We start from the raw sequence: 14,556 nt of genomic DNA, 5'->3' as shown, positions 1-14,556 counted from the left end.
CACTTCTTTTGGCTACTAAAGTGAACCATTAATGTAAGTCTTCAAGGATAAGAACCTCATTTATCAGTAACTTTCTTACTTGTCCCAATGTGAACCTACAATCACCTTACTTTTCTGTCTTTTTGCTTATATATTATTCATTTTCTTATTGATTATATTATATGATTTAGTTTTCTTGATATACATTCATTTGTTTCTTTATGCATGTGTTGACATTTACACTCCTTTGAATTTTGGCAATAAATTTGTATATCTCCATTCTTCTTCTTCAAGCTTTAATAAGACTCAAACACTAAAGCTTACATTGGTTCACACAGATCATTCTGTATTCTTAAAATATGTATTATAAGCTGAAACACACATACAATTAATAAGTGACTACCCTAAATTTCTTCTGTGTTCTTTCCTTATGGTATCATATTTCCCCTTATTTTCAGTGTGTATTTTGTTTAATGTCAGTGGAGAACTTCCCTTAATACTTTTTTATTCTTCAAACTTTTTTTTAAAAAAACCTAACAAATAAAGAAAGAGTCTGTTCTCTCTCTTCATTGCACAAACATAAATCCCTATTAAATATATTAGGATTACCAATGCTTATTCAAGGAGAACAGACATAATGATTACTGTTTCTCAGATATTCTCCCCTACTTTTTTGTCTTCCTTTATATCCTCTGTTCTATTAAGTACCAAGTCAAGTAACATGTCTACTGAATTTACTTTTTAAAAAGCAGTCCTGTAGCAAATCCACAAAATTGCCCTATGGTCTTATTTCTCTCTGCTTAATGTACTATAGCTTATGTCTAAATAATTTTGTTGCATTACTTTCATTATAGCCCTTTAACATAGTAATATTTTGGGACAGACGGGGGACATGAAACCCATTTAGATCCATTTGCCAATCTGTCCCACAAGTATATCGAAGGGCTGGTCTACACTAACACTGTAAGTCGATCTAAGTTATGCTACTTCAGTTACGTAAGTTAAGTAACTTAAGTCAATGTAACTTAAGTCGACTCACAGCAGTGTGTACACCATGCTATGCCAACGGGAGACACTCATTAATGATCTGGAGGATGGCGTGGATTGCACCCTCAGCAAGTCTGCAGATGACACTAAACTGGGGGGAGAGGTAGATACGCTGGAGGGTAGGGATAGGGTCCAGAGTGACCTAGACAAATTAGAGGATTGGGCCAAAAGAAATCTGATGAGGTTCAACAAGGACAAGTGTAGAGTCCTGCACTTAGGATGGAAGAATCCCATGCACTGCTACAGACTAAGGACCGAGTGGCTAGGCAGCAGTTCTGCAGAAAAGGACCAAGGGGTTACAGTGGACAAGAAGCTGGATATGAGTCAGCAGTGTGCCCTTGCTGCCAAGAAGGCCAATGGCATTTTGGGATGTATAAGTAGAGGCACTGCCAGCAGATCGAGGGAGGTGATCGTTCCCCTCTATTCAACATTGGTGAGGCCTCCTCTGGAGTACTGTGTCCAGTTTTGGGCCCCACACTACAAGAAGGATGTGGAAAAATTGGAAAGAGTCCAGCAGAGAGCAACAAAAATGATTAGGGGGCTGGAACACATGACTTACGAGGAGAGGCTGAGGGAACTGGGATTATTTAGTCTGCAGAAGAGAAGAATGAGGGGGGATTTGATAGCTGCTTTCAACTACCTGAAAGGGGTTCCAAAGAGGATGGATCTAGGCTGTTCTCAGTGGTAGCAGATGACAGAACGAGGAGTACTGGTCTCAAGTTGAAGTGGGGGAGGTTTAGGTTGGATATTAGGAAAAACTTTTTCACTAGGAGGGTGGTGAAACATGGGAATGGGTTACCTAGGGAGGTGGTAGAATCTCCTTCCTTCGAAGTTTTTAAGGTCAGGCTTGACAAAGCCCTGGCTGGGATGATTTAGTTGGGGATTAGTCCTGCTTTGAGCAGGGGGTTGGACTAGATGACCTCCTGAGGTCCCTTCCAACCCTGATATTCTATGATTCTATGACATAGCTTCTGCCTCTCAAAGAGGTGGAGTACAGACATTTATGGGAGAGTGCTCTTCCATTGACTTAGCATGTCTTCACCAGACCCGCTAAATTGACACCTCTGCATCGATTGCAGCAGTGCCGATTTAGCCAGTAGTGCAGACATGGCCTTATTAATACATAAATATATATTTTAAAAACATACTGACATACTGTATTTACAGTTGCAGTTATAATACTATGGGATGGATTGAAAGAATAAAGGAAGAATTCAAACTGCCCATAGAAGAAAATGAAAACAAAGCTATCACTGTCCTTTGCAGAGACAGTGAAAAATGGCAGAAAGGGGAGGGGGTTGGGGAGAGAAGCAGTGAGTGCTAAACCATGCTAACCAATTCCTAAGGAGATTTTACTGGTTAAGAAAACAGTTGTTGAGGAAATAAACAAAACTGGGAGGGGTCTGAGTGAGGATAGAGAAAGCAAATGAAATGGCTGCAAACAGGAGGTAAGAGCCAGCATGGAGGCATTCAGCTTCATACCATGGTTGGGCTCCAGAGACAACAAACTCAATAAGGAAGAAATGGTTGAAGAAACTCTAGGAGAAAGACAGAGAGAAACTTTCAGGAAAATAACCCAAGTGTATGTTCTTCTGCCTCTTCTCTTGGGAAACTGCTCCACAGTCTCTAACAGCTCTCAATCTCAGGAAGATTTTGCTGAGATTCAACCTATTTTTTTCCTGTGTTAATATCATCCAATTATTTGTAGTTACATTTTCTGGACCCACACTAAAAATGTTCTCTCTCTGTCTACAAGTGAAGCTAGTAATTTTTTCAGGGAAGTTTTCCAAATGACTCCATGATTGCCACATACTGTTAAGAAAAAGTGCACACAAAGAATTTAACTGGAAGAGCCACGGTTGAGGGAGACATGCTGCTTCATAGAGTTATAAATACTAAACCTAGAAGGGACCATTGTGAACTATTCTGACCTCCTGTATAACAGGTGTGATAGAGTGCCCAAATCCCTCACTGGAGAGGAAGGGGATAAGGAGCTACTCTAGTCCCGACCAATTCCACCCCACCACACCAGCAATGCATGCAGGAGAAGCTTAAAGGAGGAGTAGAGTAGCTCACTTGCAGGCAGCAAGTGAAGGTGAGCAGATCTACACCCTGAAGCTTTGCAAAAGGAGCAGTGTGACAGGCCCAGCTGCTGGGGTCCCTGACTACTGATGCTCTACCCAACTTGCTGAGGGAAAAGGACTCTGAATATTTGCTAGGCTGGAGACTTCTTTGATTTATTTTGTTTACATGTCGTTAATTTTCTCTCTTGTGTGGGAAGGCTGGTAGGAAGTGATCCAGGGAGGCAGTCACATAGCACTCCAGGGTTCAGGACTCAGCTGCCTATTTTGGGGCCCTGGATTGGAACCCGGTGGAGAGGTGGGACTGGGTTCCCCTACCCACCCACTGATGAGGCTGGAGGCAAAAAGCTTATCCCTGATACTAGAATCTCAGGACTAGGAAGTCCCCATATCCCAGAGAATCCTGACTCTGAGACTTTGGCCAGGTGAAGCCTGAAGCCTCTTGCTGGACTGCAGAACTAAAATTTGTTGGACTCTTTTCATAACCAGGAAGCGGTGGATACAACTTGTGGCCCAGTTGGAGGGCTGAGTCACAGAAGTGGACAGACCACTGCAGGGCAAGAGCGGCTATCAATGGGGGATGCTAAAACAGAAAAGCATCTTTCACACTCTCCCCGACCACTTGGCAGTGTCTGTGGGGAGTAGACCCCTTCATAACACCCCATAAAACTTCCCAGAAATAATTCCTGTTACAATGCCAGCATATCTTTTAGAAAAACATCCAATCTTGCTTTAAAATTGCCAGTGATAGAGAATCCACCACAGCCCTGAGTCAATTGTTCCAATGGTTAATTACTTTTACTGTTGTAGAGCTATCAAGGTGGCAGGAAGTGTTTGGAAGAATGGAGCTCCAGGGCCGTGTGCGATACAAGACCAATGTGCAAGATTTGAGTTGATCAGTAAAAAGACCGTGTAAATGTAATGGGGAGAAAAAGCAGTGGGAGGGTTAACCTAGACATGATGGAAAACTCAATGGCTGTGAGGATATGAGGAGAGACTGGGATGAAGCAGAAAATGCCTGAAGCCATCTCAGGAATGCTGAAAAAGGGTACTGATATCTGGCAACCATCTGGCAGCAGATGACAGAGTTTCAGATTTGAGAGGCAGATGAACCAGCAGAGGTGCTGCAGCTTCAGATCTTTTATTCTGTGCACCTAACATACAACTCCCAGACTCAACTAACAGCTGACCCCTTTATTGCCATGAATTCAGAGGACTTTGAGCAGTATAACAACTGATCATTTTGTAAGGCACCACACACTTTTCAGATTATCATTAAGTCTCAGACTTCACACAAGATTGCAGCAATATAGAATGAAAGAAATAAAATTCCTTGCTAACAATATTACTGCGAAAGAATCCTGGGAAACCACTGTTAAAGTCAGTACACATTGGCATCTGTCCACTGCAGCTCCTCTGACCAAAGTCTCTGACAGCATAGACAAATCTCATTGTTTTGACCATATTCTCCTAGACTACCCTGCTGCTGCCAGTCATATGCTCTTTCTCAACAACTTGTCATTCCTTAGCTTTCATTATGCTGATCTCTCCTCGCTCTCCTACCTCTTCAGTCATTTCTTTAGCATCACTTTTAGTGGCTCCTCATTCCCTCTCCTACTCTTCATGTGGTTCTTGCAGGGCTTTGTCTTTGACTTGCTCTACATAGTATTGTCACTCTTTCTTTGAGGATCTCATCTGCTCACACAGCTTTGATTGCCATCCTTATGTTATTGGCTCTTCAAGTCTACCTTTCAACTTCTGACTGGTTTCCACCCATTGGTCACAGGGTAGTTGGTCCCCATGGATAGATTAAGCTCAGCTCCCCTAGACCACAGAAGGTGAGACCAATTCAGCTAATTAAGAGGGCTGGGCTACACCTGGGCCTATAAAGGCCTGCTAGTGGGGAGTTGAAGATTGACTTACATAAGCTGTGACCTGGGGAGGGAAAGCCACACCAGAGTGGAGTTAGCTCCTATGGTGGGTCCTGGTAGCAAGGGGCTCAGGGAAGCAGCTTTTGGATGGTTGCTCCAAGGAGGATGCAGAGCTGATGGTGAGTAGGAAACTGCCAGGAGTAGGCGTGCCAGAGACCCCTGAGACTAAGGACTGAGTTAAGACAGTTTTCTGGTTTTTTGGCTAACTTCTGTTAAAGAAATAAACCTCCCGCAAAAGCCGGGGTGTGATGGCAAATGCTTTGGAGCTGGGGAGAAGCAAGGCCCGGTGACACCATCCAATCTCATCTCTCAGCCCATGTCTCTGAGTCTTCAACTAGGAGTTGCACTGTCAGCGCAAACTTAACATATCCAGAACTGTACTCCAGTGCTACACTCTTGAAATTCCGTCACTGTTCACAGCAATACCATCTTCCCAGCTTCCTGCAAGTCCCCCTCTCTCTTGCCCTGCACATGAAGGCCATGTCTAGAACTTGTCAATTCTTCCCCACATTTCCAAAATCCAACCTTTCCTTTCTGTTCACATAGTGAAAACACTGATCCACGCTTTCACCATCTCCCATCTTGATCACTGTAATCTTTGTACAGCACCTAGCATAACAGGCTTCTGGATCATGACTAGGGCTCCTAGGTGTTACAATAATAACAATATTAACCATAAATTCTTTATGGCTTCTCCAACATCTCCAATCATGTTCTTCTAGTTCATTCAAAACACAGCTGCTAATACCATTTTCCCAGCTCATCATTCTGACAATCCTCTTTGAATCCCTCTAGTTGCTTCCCAATTTCCACCCCCCATCAAATTAAAGCTTCTTGTCCTCACCTTCAAGGCTCTACATAACTCTACCACTCACAACTCAGTTCTGTTTGTTTCATTCTCTTGATCAAATATTCAGCTGCATCTTCCTATAAAAAGCTGAACATAAAAACATTCCCAAACTCATCAAAAATATCTGCAGTTCTGTCTGATGCTTAAAGGGGCTTATCTTGTGGGATTTCCCCTCATTTATGAATCTGCATGATGCATCTCTGATTTTGGAATATTTCTTCTGGATTGACCACAGACCTACTTTTTGGCCAGTGTTCCACTGTCTCTTCTAGCATGTAAATGGGATTGTTGGCACTGTATGCATAAAACTCTGAGTCAGTGTAAATGCAGAAATTCCTTTGCTTTTCCACCATAAGTGTTGAATATCCACTTCAGCACCAAGTGTTTTAATGAAGGGTGTTCAGTGTAGTATGTCCTGTTTGTAGACATACTTTCGCAATATAAGATTTATTTTCAGATCATTCATCAAAAGGATTTATATGATAAGCTGTAGCAACAATTTGATTTTTGAAGAAGTTAGTATACTTCAAACACTCCTGTTTTGCTTTAAAAATGATCAAATGTTGTAGATGACTAGCAGAAATCTGATGACCTACTTTTGCAAAATGGGAAAATTTTGCAGGTTCTCTACAAAATACCATCCAGATCAATGGTAAATGAAACTTTAGCTGTAGGCCTATTGCATTTTTTTTACAGTTAATACATTCATAGTTATTCAACCTGTATTTCTGACAAAAAATAGAGGTTAGCATGTTTAAAAAGTTTCAGAGTATTTTAGAATATAATTTATTTTAATTTTTGTATGTTCCTTCTTGTTTAACAAATGGGACCTACATATGAAATCCCGATCACTCATTAGAGGGTGCAAATGTAAAAGGGCAACTGACTTGAGGATATAAAAAGATCCTAACTCCAGATTTTCTCTGATCAATAAAATAGCCTCGTTCCATGATAAATTAAACTGATATGAATAAAAATGTAGAAAGTACATTTGGCATTAAATTTTAAAATGCAGTAGTTCTCACCTCCCTGTTCACACAACTGCTGTGCTAAGGCATCCTTGAATATAACTTGGCCTCTATGAGTAGCTGTAGCCCTGGAAATATAAAGAGACAACAATAAATAATGTGGCAAACTTATTTACATAAATGGACAGTCAAATGAAAGATGAGTTTCTGTTTTTTTTCTCTTCCCCAGTCCTGTTTTTGGAAGAATAACTTGTTTATTTTTATTTTGCTTTACTTAATTTTATTTACTTTACTTTGCTTTACCTGAACCAAAATGATTCATTTACTAGTAAAAAGACACCATGATATGCTATTCACCAGCACAGAACTCAGCAGAGGACATCAGATTTTAGGTCACCACCTGGATAAGACTAAGCATGTTACAAAATTGATGTGCTTTGCCTGAGAAAGGCTGTTGTGGAAGGTAAGAGGAACACAGGAGAGATGTTCACAAAGCAGCCCCTGTAAAATCCCTATCAGCTGATCCAGCGAGCAACAGTGATATTAGTTCTGGAGAAAGTGACATTTATTTGCACTACTCTCAAAAGTAATGTATCTGCCAGAACAAAAAGGAATAAATGTAAAATTCAGTCTTTTGGATGCAGTGGGTTCACAAGGCAAAGCCCACCGAAAGTTGCCATAGTACTGATGTCCATCAGTGAAAAAACTCGTTCCTCAGGAGCTTTAATTTGCCTTTTGATCATGCATGTAAGTCCCATTGACACTAACTAGAGTTACACATGCGTATCAAGCTTGTCATCTCAGTAGATATAATAGGAAAATATCCATATAAGTTGCTGATATTAGGGATTTTATATCAGTGTTGCAAACCTGGGGCTACATCATGCTCTCATTGACTTTAATGGAAAAACTCTAGCTAATTTTGATAATGGGTTCAGAGGGCATGTCTACACTGCATCTGTGTTTGAACTTCCCAGCCTGGGTCCACAGACGTGCTAGTGGGGCTCCTGCTAGTGTGCTAAATATAGCTGTGTACACATTGGGGCTTGGGCTGGAACTCCAGCTCTCATCTGCAAGGACCAGTTTGCAGAATTGGGGCTATAATGTATAATTTTATTTGTTTTGAAAAATAATGTATAAAATGTACTTTTTCCACATAAAAGCAATACATATTGTATTTAGGACAAATGCATTTCATTCTGTCCAGCTTAGTTACAATGGCACGTTTATGAAGTGAACTGATCAATAGAATTTAAAAAACTAAATTTAATAATAGACTAAATTGTTTTCATCAAGTTTTGAAGAGGATTGGCCACAGTATTTGATCACTAAAAAGGCAAACTAGTTAGTAGTCATCAGTGTTTGATCATTAGAAAAACAGAGTAGCACCCTCAGTGTCTTTGTCTAGACCACCTGGGGAAAGAAAATCCTTGGCTCCTTTAAGGAATGCATCCTCCCTTCTCTCCTTATGGGCTGGAGGAAGGTAAGCGGGGAGCTATGTGGCTGATTCTGATTGGTTGGACAGAAGAGTGCAGCATAAACCTATTGGCTCCCAGGCACCAATTATAAACCCTTCCCCCTGCCCTACTGCACCATTCTGTGCTGGGAAGAAAAGCCCCCCCCCCAGCATTTCTTCCCTTTGAATTAGAGCAGGGCTGAGTTTTCGGGCCTTGCTGTGGGCTTCCTGCTGGTTGGCTTTTGGGGACTGGGAAGGAGTGTTTCCTTCACTACCAAACTGGTCAAGCCGAGTACATTTTTTCATCTTCCTCTTAGCAGCCCAGGGAGCCAATGGGTAGCTTAGGTTGTAAAATTCATTTTGTCACAACTTGTCAGGTGCCCAATGCAGTTAATTGTTCAGTAGGGGGTCCAATTCCCTGATAAACCAGAACTGGAAGTGGATTAGGAGAAGGCATCACCTAAAGAAGGTGGGGAATGGGGTTGGGGCTCCTAATATCTGGTACAGTAAGGAGAAAACCCCCTTTTCCATCCCCTTTAGCCCTTAATGAGAGGAGAGTGGTGGGGTCCCAGCACTGGTACTAGGACCAGGCTAATGGGATGGGGGGCTGAGAGCAGCCCTTCACCAGGTGGAACAGACTACAAAAAGGGATGATCTGCACTGGATGAGAGTTATTGCTGGATAGTTCCCAGATGTGTTAATAAAGCTGCAGCTTAATGAAACCACATTCCTGATGTCTTGTCTGTCTTCCTGCAGTGTCTAGAACAATAAGTGTGAGCTGTACAACACATTTGTAAAATGCAAATGCAATGAAAAAATAAATCCCAAGAAATCTTCACACTCTTTTAGGATTTCAAACACTTTTTACAGTTGTGTGAAATATGGCATAACTTATATAACATTTCTTTATTAGCACATGCTGTCTGTGCTATTGTGACCCAGTGGCCATATAGTATAAAAGAAAAGAAGGAGAAGAAGAGGAAGAAATACATTATTTTGGCACATGAAGACAGCAAAGAATTCTGAAAACTTTACAGACTCCTTTAAAAAACTTGAGCTAAAATATAGCAAGCTTTCAAAATTCTTAAAGCACCATCTTGGGTACAGAACTCACACATTGTTTTTAAGTGCTCACAGTTCTGAGTTTATGAATATTCAGGGAGATTATTTATTATTTCTATTATATTTACACACTTACCCTCACAGTGAAAAACGGGTACATAGGTTAGAATAGTACCAAAAAAAAATATTCTCCAAATTGGAGAACATATGCTTTGCAATCCATAGGAGCAATTGGTCAGCCTTCTTGAAAGGACTAGATATAGTGAATGTAGTCAATAGACGAAATACCAGAACATTCCAAAGCCAGTTGTTACTAGAAATCCAAAATAAAGATGTTTGACATGTATATATATAGATATATATATATAGTTATGTGTTGTACATGTGACAAAACCAGGCTCCTTGTGCTCCTGTGCACGCATAGGAAAATGCCACAACAGAAGTGCGGCAGACATTTTCCCTCTTGATTCTGTTCCTCAATCAAACCAACACATGGAGAGGCCTCTTCACAGACCCTCTAGAATGGAAATTGTCATGTTGGGGGTTGGGTGAAACCTCTGTGAAGCTGGTGGGCACAACAGCTGCCTTCATTCAGGATAAATTTAAAACATAATTCAACTCCTTTAAGGATCAGGTAATTGAAACAATAGGAGATGCCAGCCAAAACACAGGCACACGGCAAGGTTGGAGTAGGCGTTCAGCTATCCAGTTTGAGGGATTTTTCCTGACATTTGAATGCAAACGCAGGAGGCTGGGTACTGGCAGTAGTGATGGATGCATATGAGTGTGAGACAGAGAGAAGCCGCTGACAGAGAAAACAGCAAGGAAGCCCAAGAGACTGCCAAAGGAAAACTAGTAGTATCTCCCTATGAAAAAGCTAAGAGACTTTTTGGGTAGCACATTGGCTAAATGAATCTTGAAACTGTGAGCAAAGAAACTGTCTCCTATTGTTTGATTCTTACTGTGTTCAGGGAAACAGGACTTTATCTATATTCTTTGTAAATAAACAGGATTGCACCAAAGAAATACCTGACTCCATCATTTATTTCTTTCCTTAATGGAAACAACCCACAAGACCCTGAAAATTGGCTAAGTGCACAGCTCAAAAGGGGTAACAGAACCACTCGGGAACATTCTGGGGTAGATTTTCAGAAAGCCTTTGAGAAGGTCCCACACCAAAGGCTATTAAGCAAAGTGAGCATTCATGGGATAAGAGGGAAGGTCCTCTCATGGATTGGTAACCTGTTAAAAGATAGGAAACAAAGGGCAGGAATAAATGGTCAGTTTTCAGAATGGAGAGAGATAAATAGTGGTGTCCCCCAAGGGTCTGTACTGGGTCCAGTCCTAGTCAACATATTCATAAATGATCTGAAAAAGGGGGTAAATAGTGAGATGACAAAATTTGCAGATGATACAAAACAATTCAAGATAGTTAAGTCTCAGGTATACGGTGAAGAGTTACAAAGGGATCTCACAAAACTGGTTGACTGGGTAACAAAATGGCAGATAAAACTCAATGTTGATAAATGCAAAGTAATGCATATTGAAAAACATAATCCTAACTATACATACAAATGAGACAATCTATATTAGCGGTTCCCATTCAAGAAAGAGATCTGGGAGTCATTGTGGATAGTTCTCTGAAAACGTCCACTCAATGTGCAGCAGCAATCAAAAAAGTGAACAGAATCTTGGGAACCATTAAGAAAGGGATAGATAAGACAGAAAATATCATATTACCTCTATATAAATCTATCGTATGCCCACATCTTAAACACTGCATGCAGATGTGGTTGCCCCACCTCAAAAAAGATATATTGGAATTGGAAAAGGTTCAGAAAAGGCAACAAAAATTATTAGGGGTATGACGCATCTGCCATATGAGGAGAGATTAAAAAGATTGGGACTTTTCAGCTTTGAAAAGAGATGACTGAGTGGGAATCTGATAGATATCTAATAAATCATGACTGGTGTGGAGAAAGTGAATAAGAAAATTTTATTTACCCTTTCACATAACACAAGAACCTGGGACACCCAGTGAATTTAATAGGCAGCACGTTTAAAACAAACAAAAGCAAGTACTTCTTCACACAACACACAGTCAATCTGTGGAACTTGTTGCCAGGGGATGCTGTGAAGGCTCTGGGTGTCCATAAGCCTCTGACTGCCAGATGCTGGGAGCTGGGCCGGCTCCAGGCACCAGCATTCCAAGCAGTCAGAAAGGGGCGGAAGAGTTTCCACAGCGGTGGCAATTCGGGGTCAGCTTCTCCGTTCCGCTGTCCACGGTGGCAATTTGGCGGCAGCCTCTCTCTCTCCTGCTGTCCGCAGCAGTAATTCGGTGACGACAGGTTTTCTCACTGCTTGGGGCGGCAAAAACGGTAGAGACGGCCCTGGCTGGGAGTGAGTCACAGAGTATGGATCACTTGATAATTCCCCTTTCTTGTTCATTCCCTACAAAGCATCTGGGATTGGCCACTGTCAGAAGACACAATACTGGGGTAGATTGGTCTGACCCAGTGTGGCCATTCTTCTGTTCTTCTGTTCCCTATTTATGCATCCCAAGATCACACTTGCTCTTTTGGCCACAGTGTCACACTGGGAGCTCATGTTCAGCTGATTATCCACCACGAACTCCGGCATTTTATCAAGAAGGTATAGGAGGGGGTTTCCAGAGTGTATGGTACTTTAATTGACCCTCAGCCAGCACAACAATTCCTCTAAGACTATGGCAAGTGGCATAATTTAGAGCAGCCCTTAGGTTGTTCTAAATTATGCCAGAGGTTGTTTTGGGCCCTGACTGGACCAGGATCAGGGTTGACTGATTTAAATCACCAAATGGAAAACCTTGATTTAAATAATTGATTTTAATCAACTTTTCTGTGTGTACTTTAGTTGTTTTCTAAAGAAAGGTGCATTCTCATTGGTTATAACCATTAAAACATGTTGACTTACAACAAAATAAAGCGTTTACACTAGATTTAGTATACCTTTTTGCTACCCAGGAGGGTAAAGTATAACTATATATATTTATTTGAGCAATTATAAGCTTAATATTTTCAGCTTCTCATTAATTGTACATTTTTAGTATGTTGGAAAATGGTGAATGTTATATTGCTTATTTACTAGATAATTAACTTTTTGCTCATGATTTGTGTCAAACTGCATTAGGATGGTAACTGGAATTTAATTAAACACACAAAAAGCAGCATACGAAATTTATTTTTATTAAACTGAACAACCCTAAATATTTTGGATACAGAAATGTCTTTTATCAAAACATGATTTACATTTAAAACTATATGATTTATTAAAGGAACAAGAGGGATTAACTGTATTCAGTGAATTAAACTGATTAGTTTGGGTCAGCTAGGGAAAATTTTCAAATATGCCTAAGTAAAAGTGACTAGAGATTTACTTCCTATTCATCTAAGTGTCTCGAAAATGAGACAACAGTCTCCTAAGTTACTTAGGCTGTCCCTCAATTTTTAAAACTAGTAGATTTCATCCTTTCCCTCCATGTTTTTATTTATAGACTGGAAGAGAGAGAGACAACTTTTCCTCCTTTTTCAACTCCCAATTGATTTCTCATCTTTGAATGAATTAGTCCAAATGAAGAAAATCTTCTTTCTGTGCCTGCAGAAGAGGCTACTGCTTTCAAAAGCTAGCTTAGCACTTCAACAAACTTTGGTTCCAGGTGCTTAGCTAGTGATTTCCACCAGTTCAGTGGCGTGACTTTCTTTAAATCATCATCACAAATGTACTGATTTAATAGTTCACCTCCAGCCCTGAAATTTATTATGGCTTGCATGACTGATGGGTAGCTATAAAATACCCATGTCATAGCACCATCTTCTTCAGCAGTTAGGCATCTTCCCTAATATTTCAAGTTGAGGATATCCACAGAAAATGAGGTGGAGTAAGTGCTTGACCCATCCACTTCTTTACTGCCCACAATTTAACCTTGTTGTTGAGCATTTCTTTCTTCAACATCTCTTGACGTTCCTTCCAAATTTCAACAGCATCAGCAACACAGTAGCAATCTTTCTGCAGTATGTCCAAGGCTTTAGAAATAGGTTTCAGTATATTCAGCATATTATCTACATTTCTCTTTAGTCTGATGTTGACTGCTTTATCATTTACATACATAGAAAGATATGATATGCAGCCCATAAGAATGGTGCAAAAATTAGTTTACTAACAAGTTGATCCAGATTGTTCAGATTGTCCACATCAATCATCATCAACATCATCAAAGTCATTGCCTTCTGAGAAGAATTTTTCACAATGCTGTTTCATTCTGACAACCAGGCTTTGCATCTCTTTGTTGCACTGTTAACATTTGGCACATGTTCCTTTTTTTACCCAGAGGTACACATATTTTTTTTTAAATATTCCCAAATAGAGTCTTTTTTTACAATCTGCACCCATGCTAGTATTTGTCTCCAGTTCACAGGTGCTGAAATCAACACTAGAGGCTGCACGCCCAAGAATTTTGTCTCTTCTTCCCACAGTGTCCTGCTTTAACACCAGTGTTGCTCCTTTCTGGTTGCACATTGCACTCCTTCTCCCTTGTTACAGAACTCCTTTGCCACACTCCCCACCTCATCCCATCTGGACCCCTAGTAAAACAAAAGAACTAACAGCAGCCCAAGATTTCTGCTTGTGTAAACCACATGCCTTTTGCACTGCAGTATGTTATTTGTTTAGAAATAGAGAGGGACTCAGATGAGAAATTAATGGATTTCTGTTTGTTTGTATCTCTGTGTACATGTGTAAAGAGAATAAGACCATTTACTTGAAGTGCCCAGAACCATCCAGAAACAATTGCTGATAGTTACTGGACAGATTAGTGTTTTTCCATGAGCTGAAAAAAAAGTTTCTATAGTGTGTGGAGTCATAAACATTCATAATTTGAGAACGAAGCCAATCAGAGTTCAGTAGGGAGAAGCTTTAAAAGAGGAGTATGATACTAGCCAAGTGGGCTCAGTGTATAACCCTGATGAGATACATGGTGGTGCCTCCTGGGGTCAGAGGCTGGGTCCCTACGTCTGTGGTGACTTTGACAGTCTCTTGCACCCAGTAACACAGCTGCTGGTTTCTCCACAGGATCAAACCACCTTTTGTGCCATATTTATAAAGCTTAACCTTAAAAGTTAGATATTTTTCCTCTGATTCTTTCTTT

General features: G+C 40.6%; 1 protein-coding gene across 2 annotated transcripts in view; it reads right to left on the bottom strand.

Moving 5' to 3' along the window:
• Positions 1-14,556, bottom strand: part of RELN (reelin) — a 456,663-nt gene that overhangs the window by 261,126 nt on the left and 180,981 nt on the right. For both annotated transcript variants that reach the window (XM_073328520.2, XM_073328521.2), the window contains exon 4: positions 6,914-6,984. In XM_073328520.2, the coding sequence (XP_073184621.1) occupies positions 6,914-6,984 (71 nt within the window). The remainder of the gene's footprint in view (positions 1-6,913; positions 6,985-14,556) is intronic.

This window comes from Lepidochelys kempii, chromosome 1 (genome assembly GCF_965140285.1).
Source record: "Lepidochelys kempii isolate rLepKem1 chromosome 1, rLepKem1.hap1, whole genome shotgun sequence".
Taxonomy (NCBI): domain Eukaryota; kingdom Metazoa; phylum Chordata; order Testudines; family Cheloniidae; genus Lepidochelys; species Lepidochelys kempii.
The sequence above is the reverse complement of the archived record's forward strand: the minus strand, read 5'-3'. Positions and strand labels throughout refer to the sequence as shown.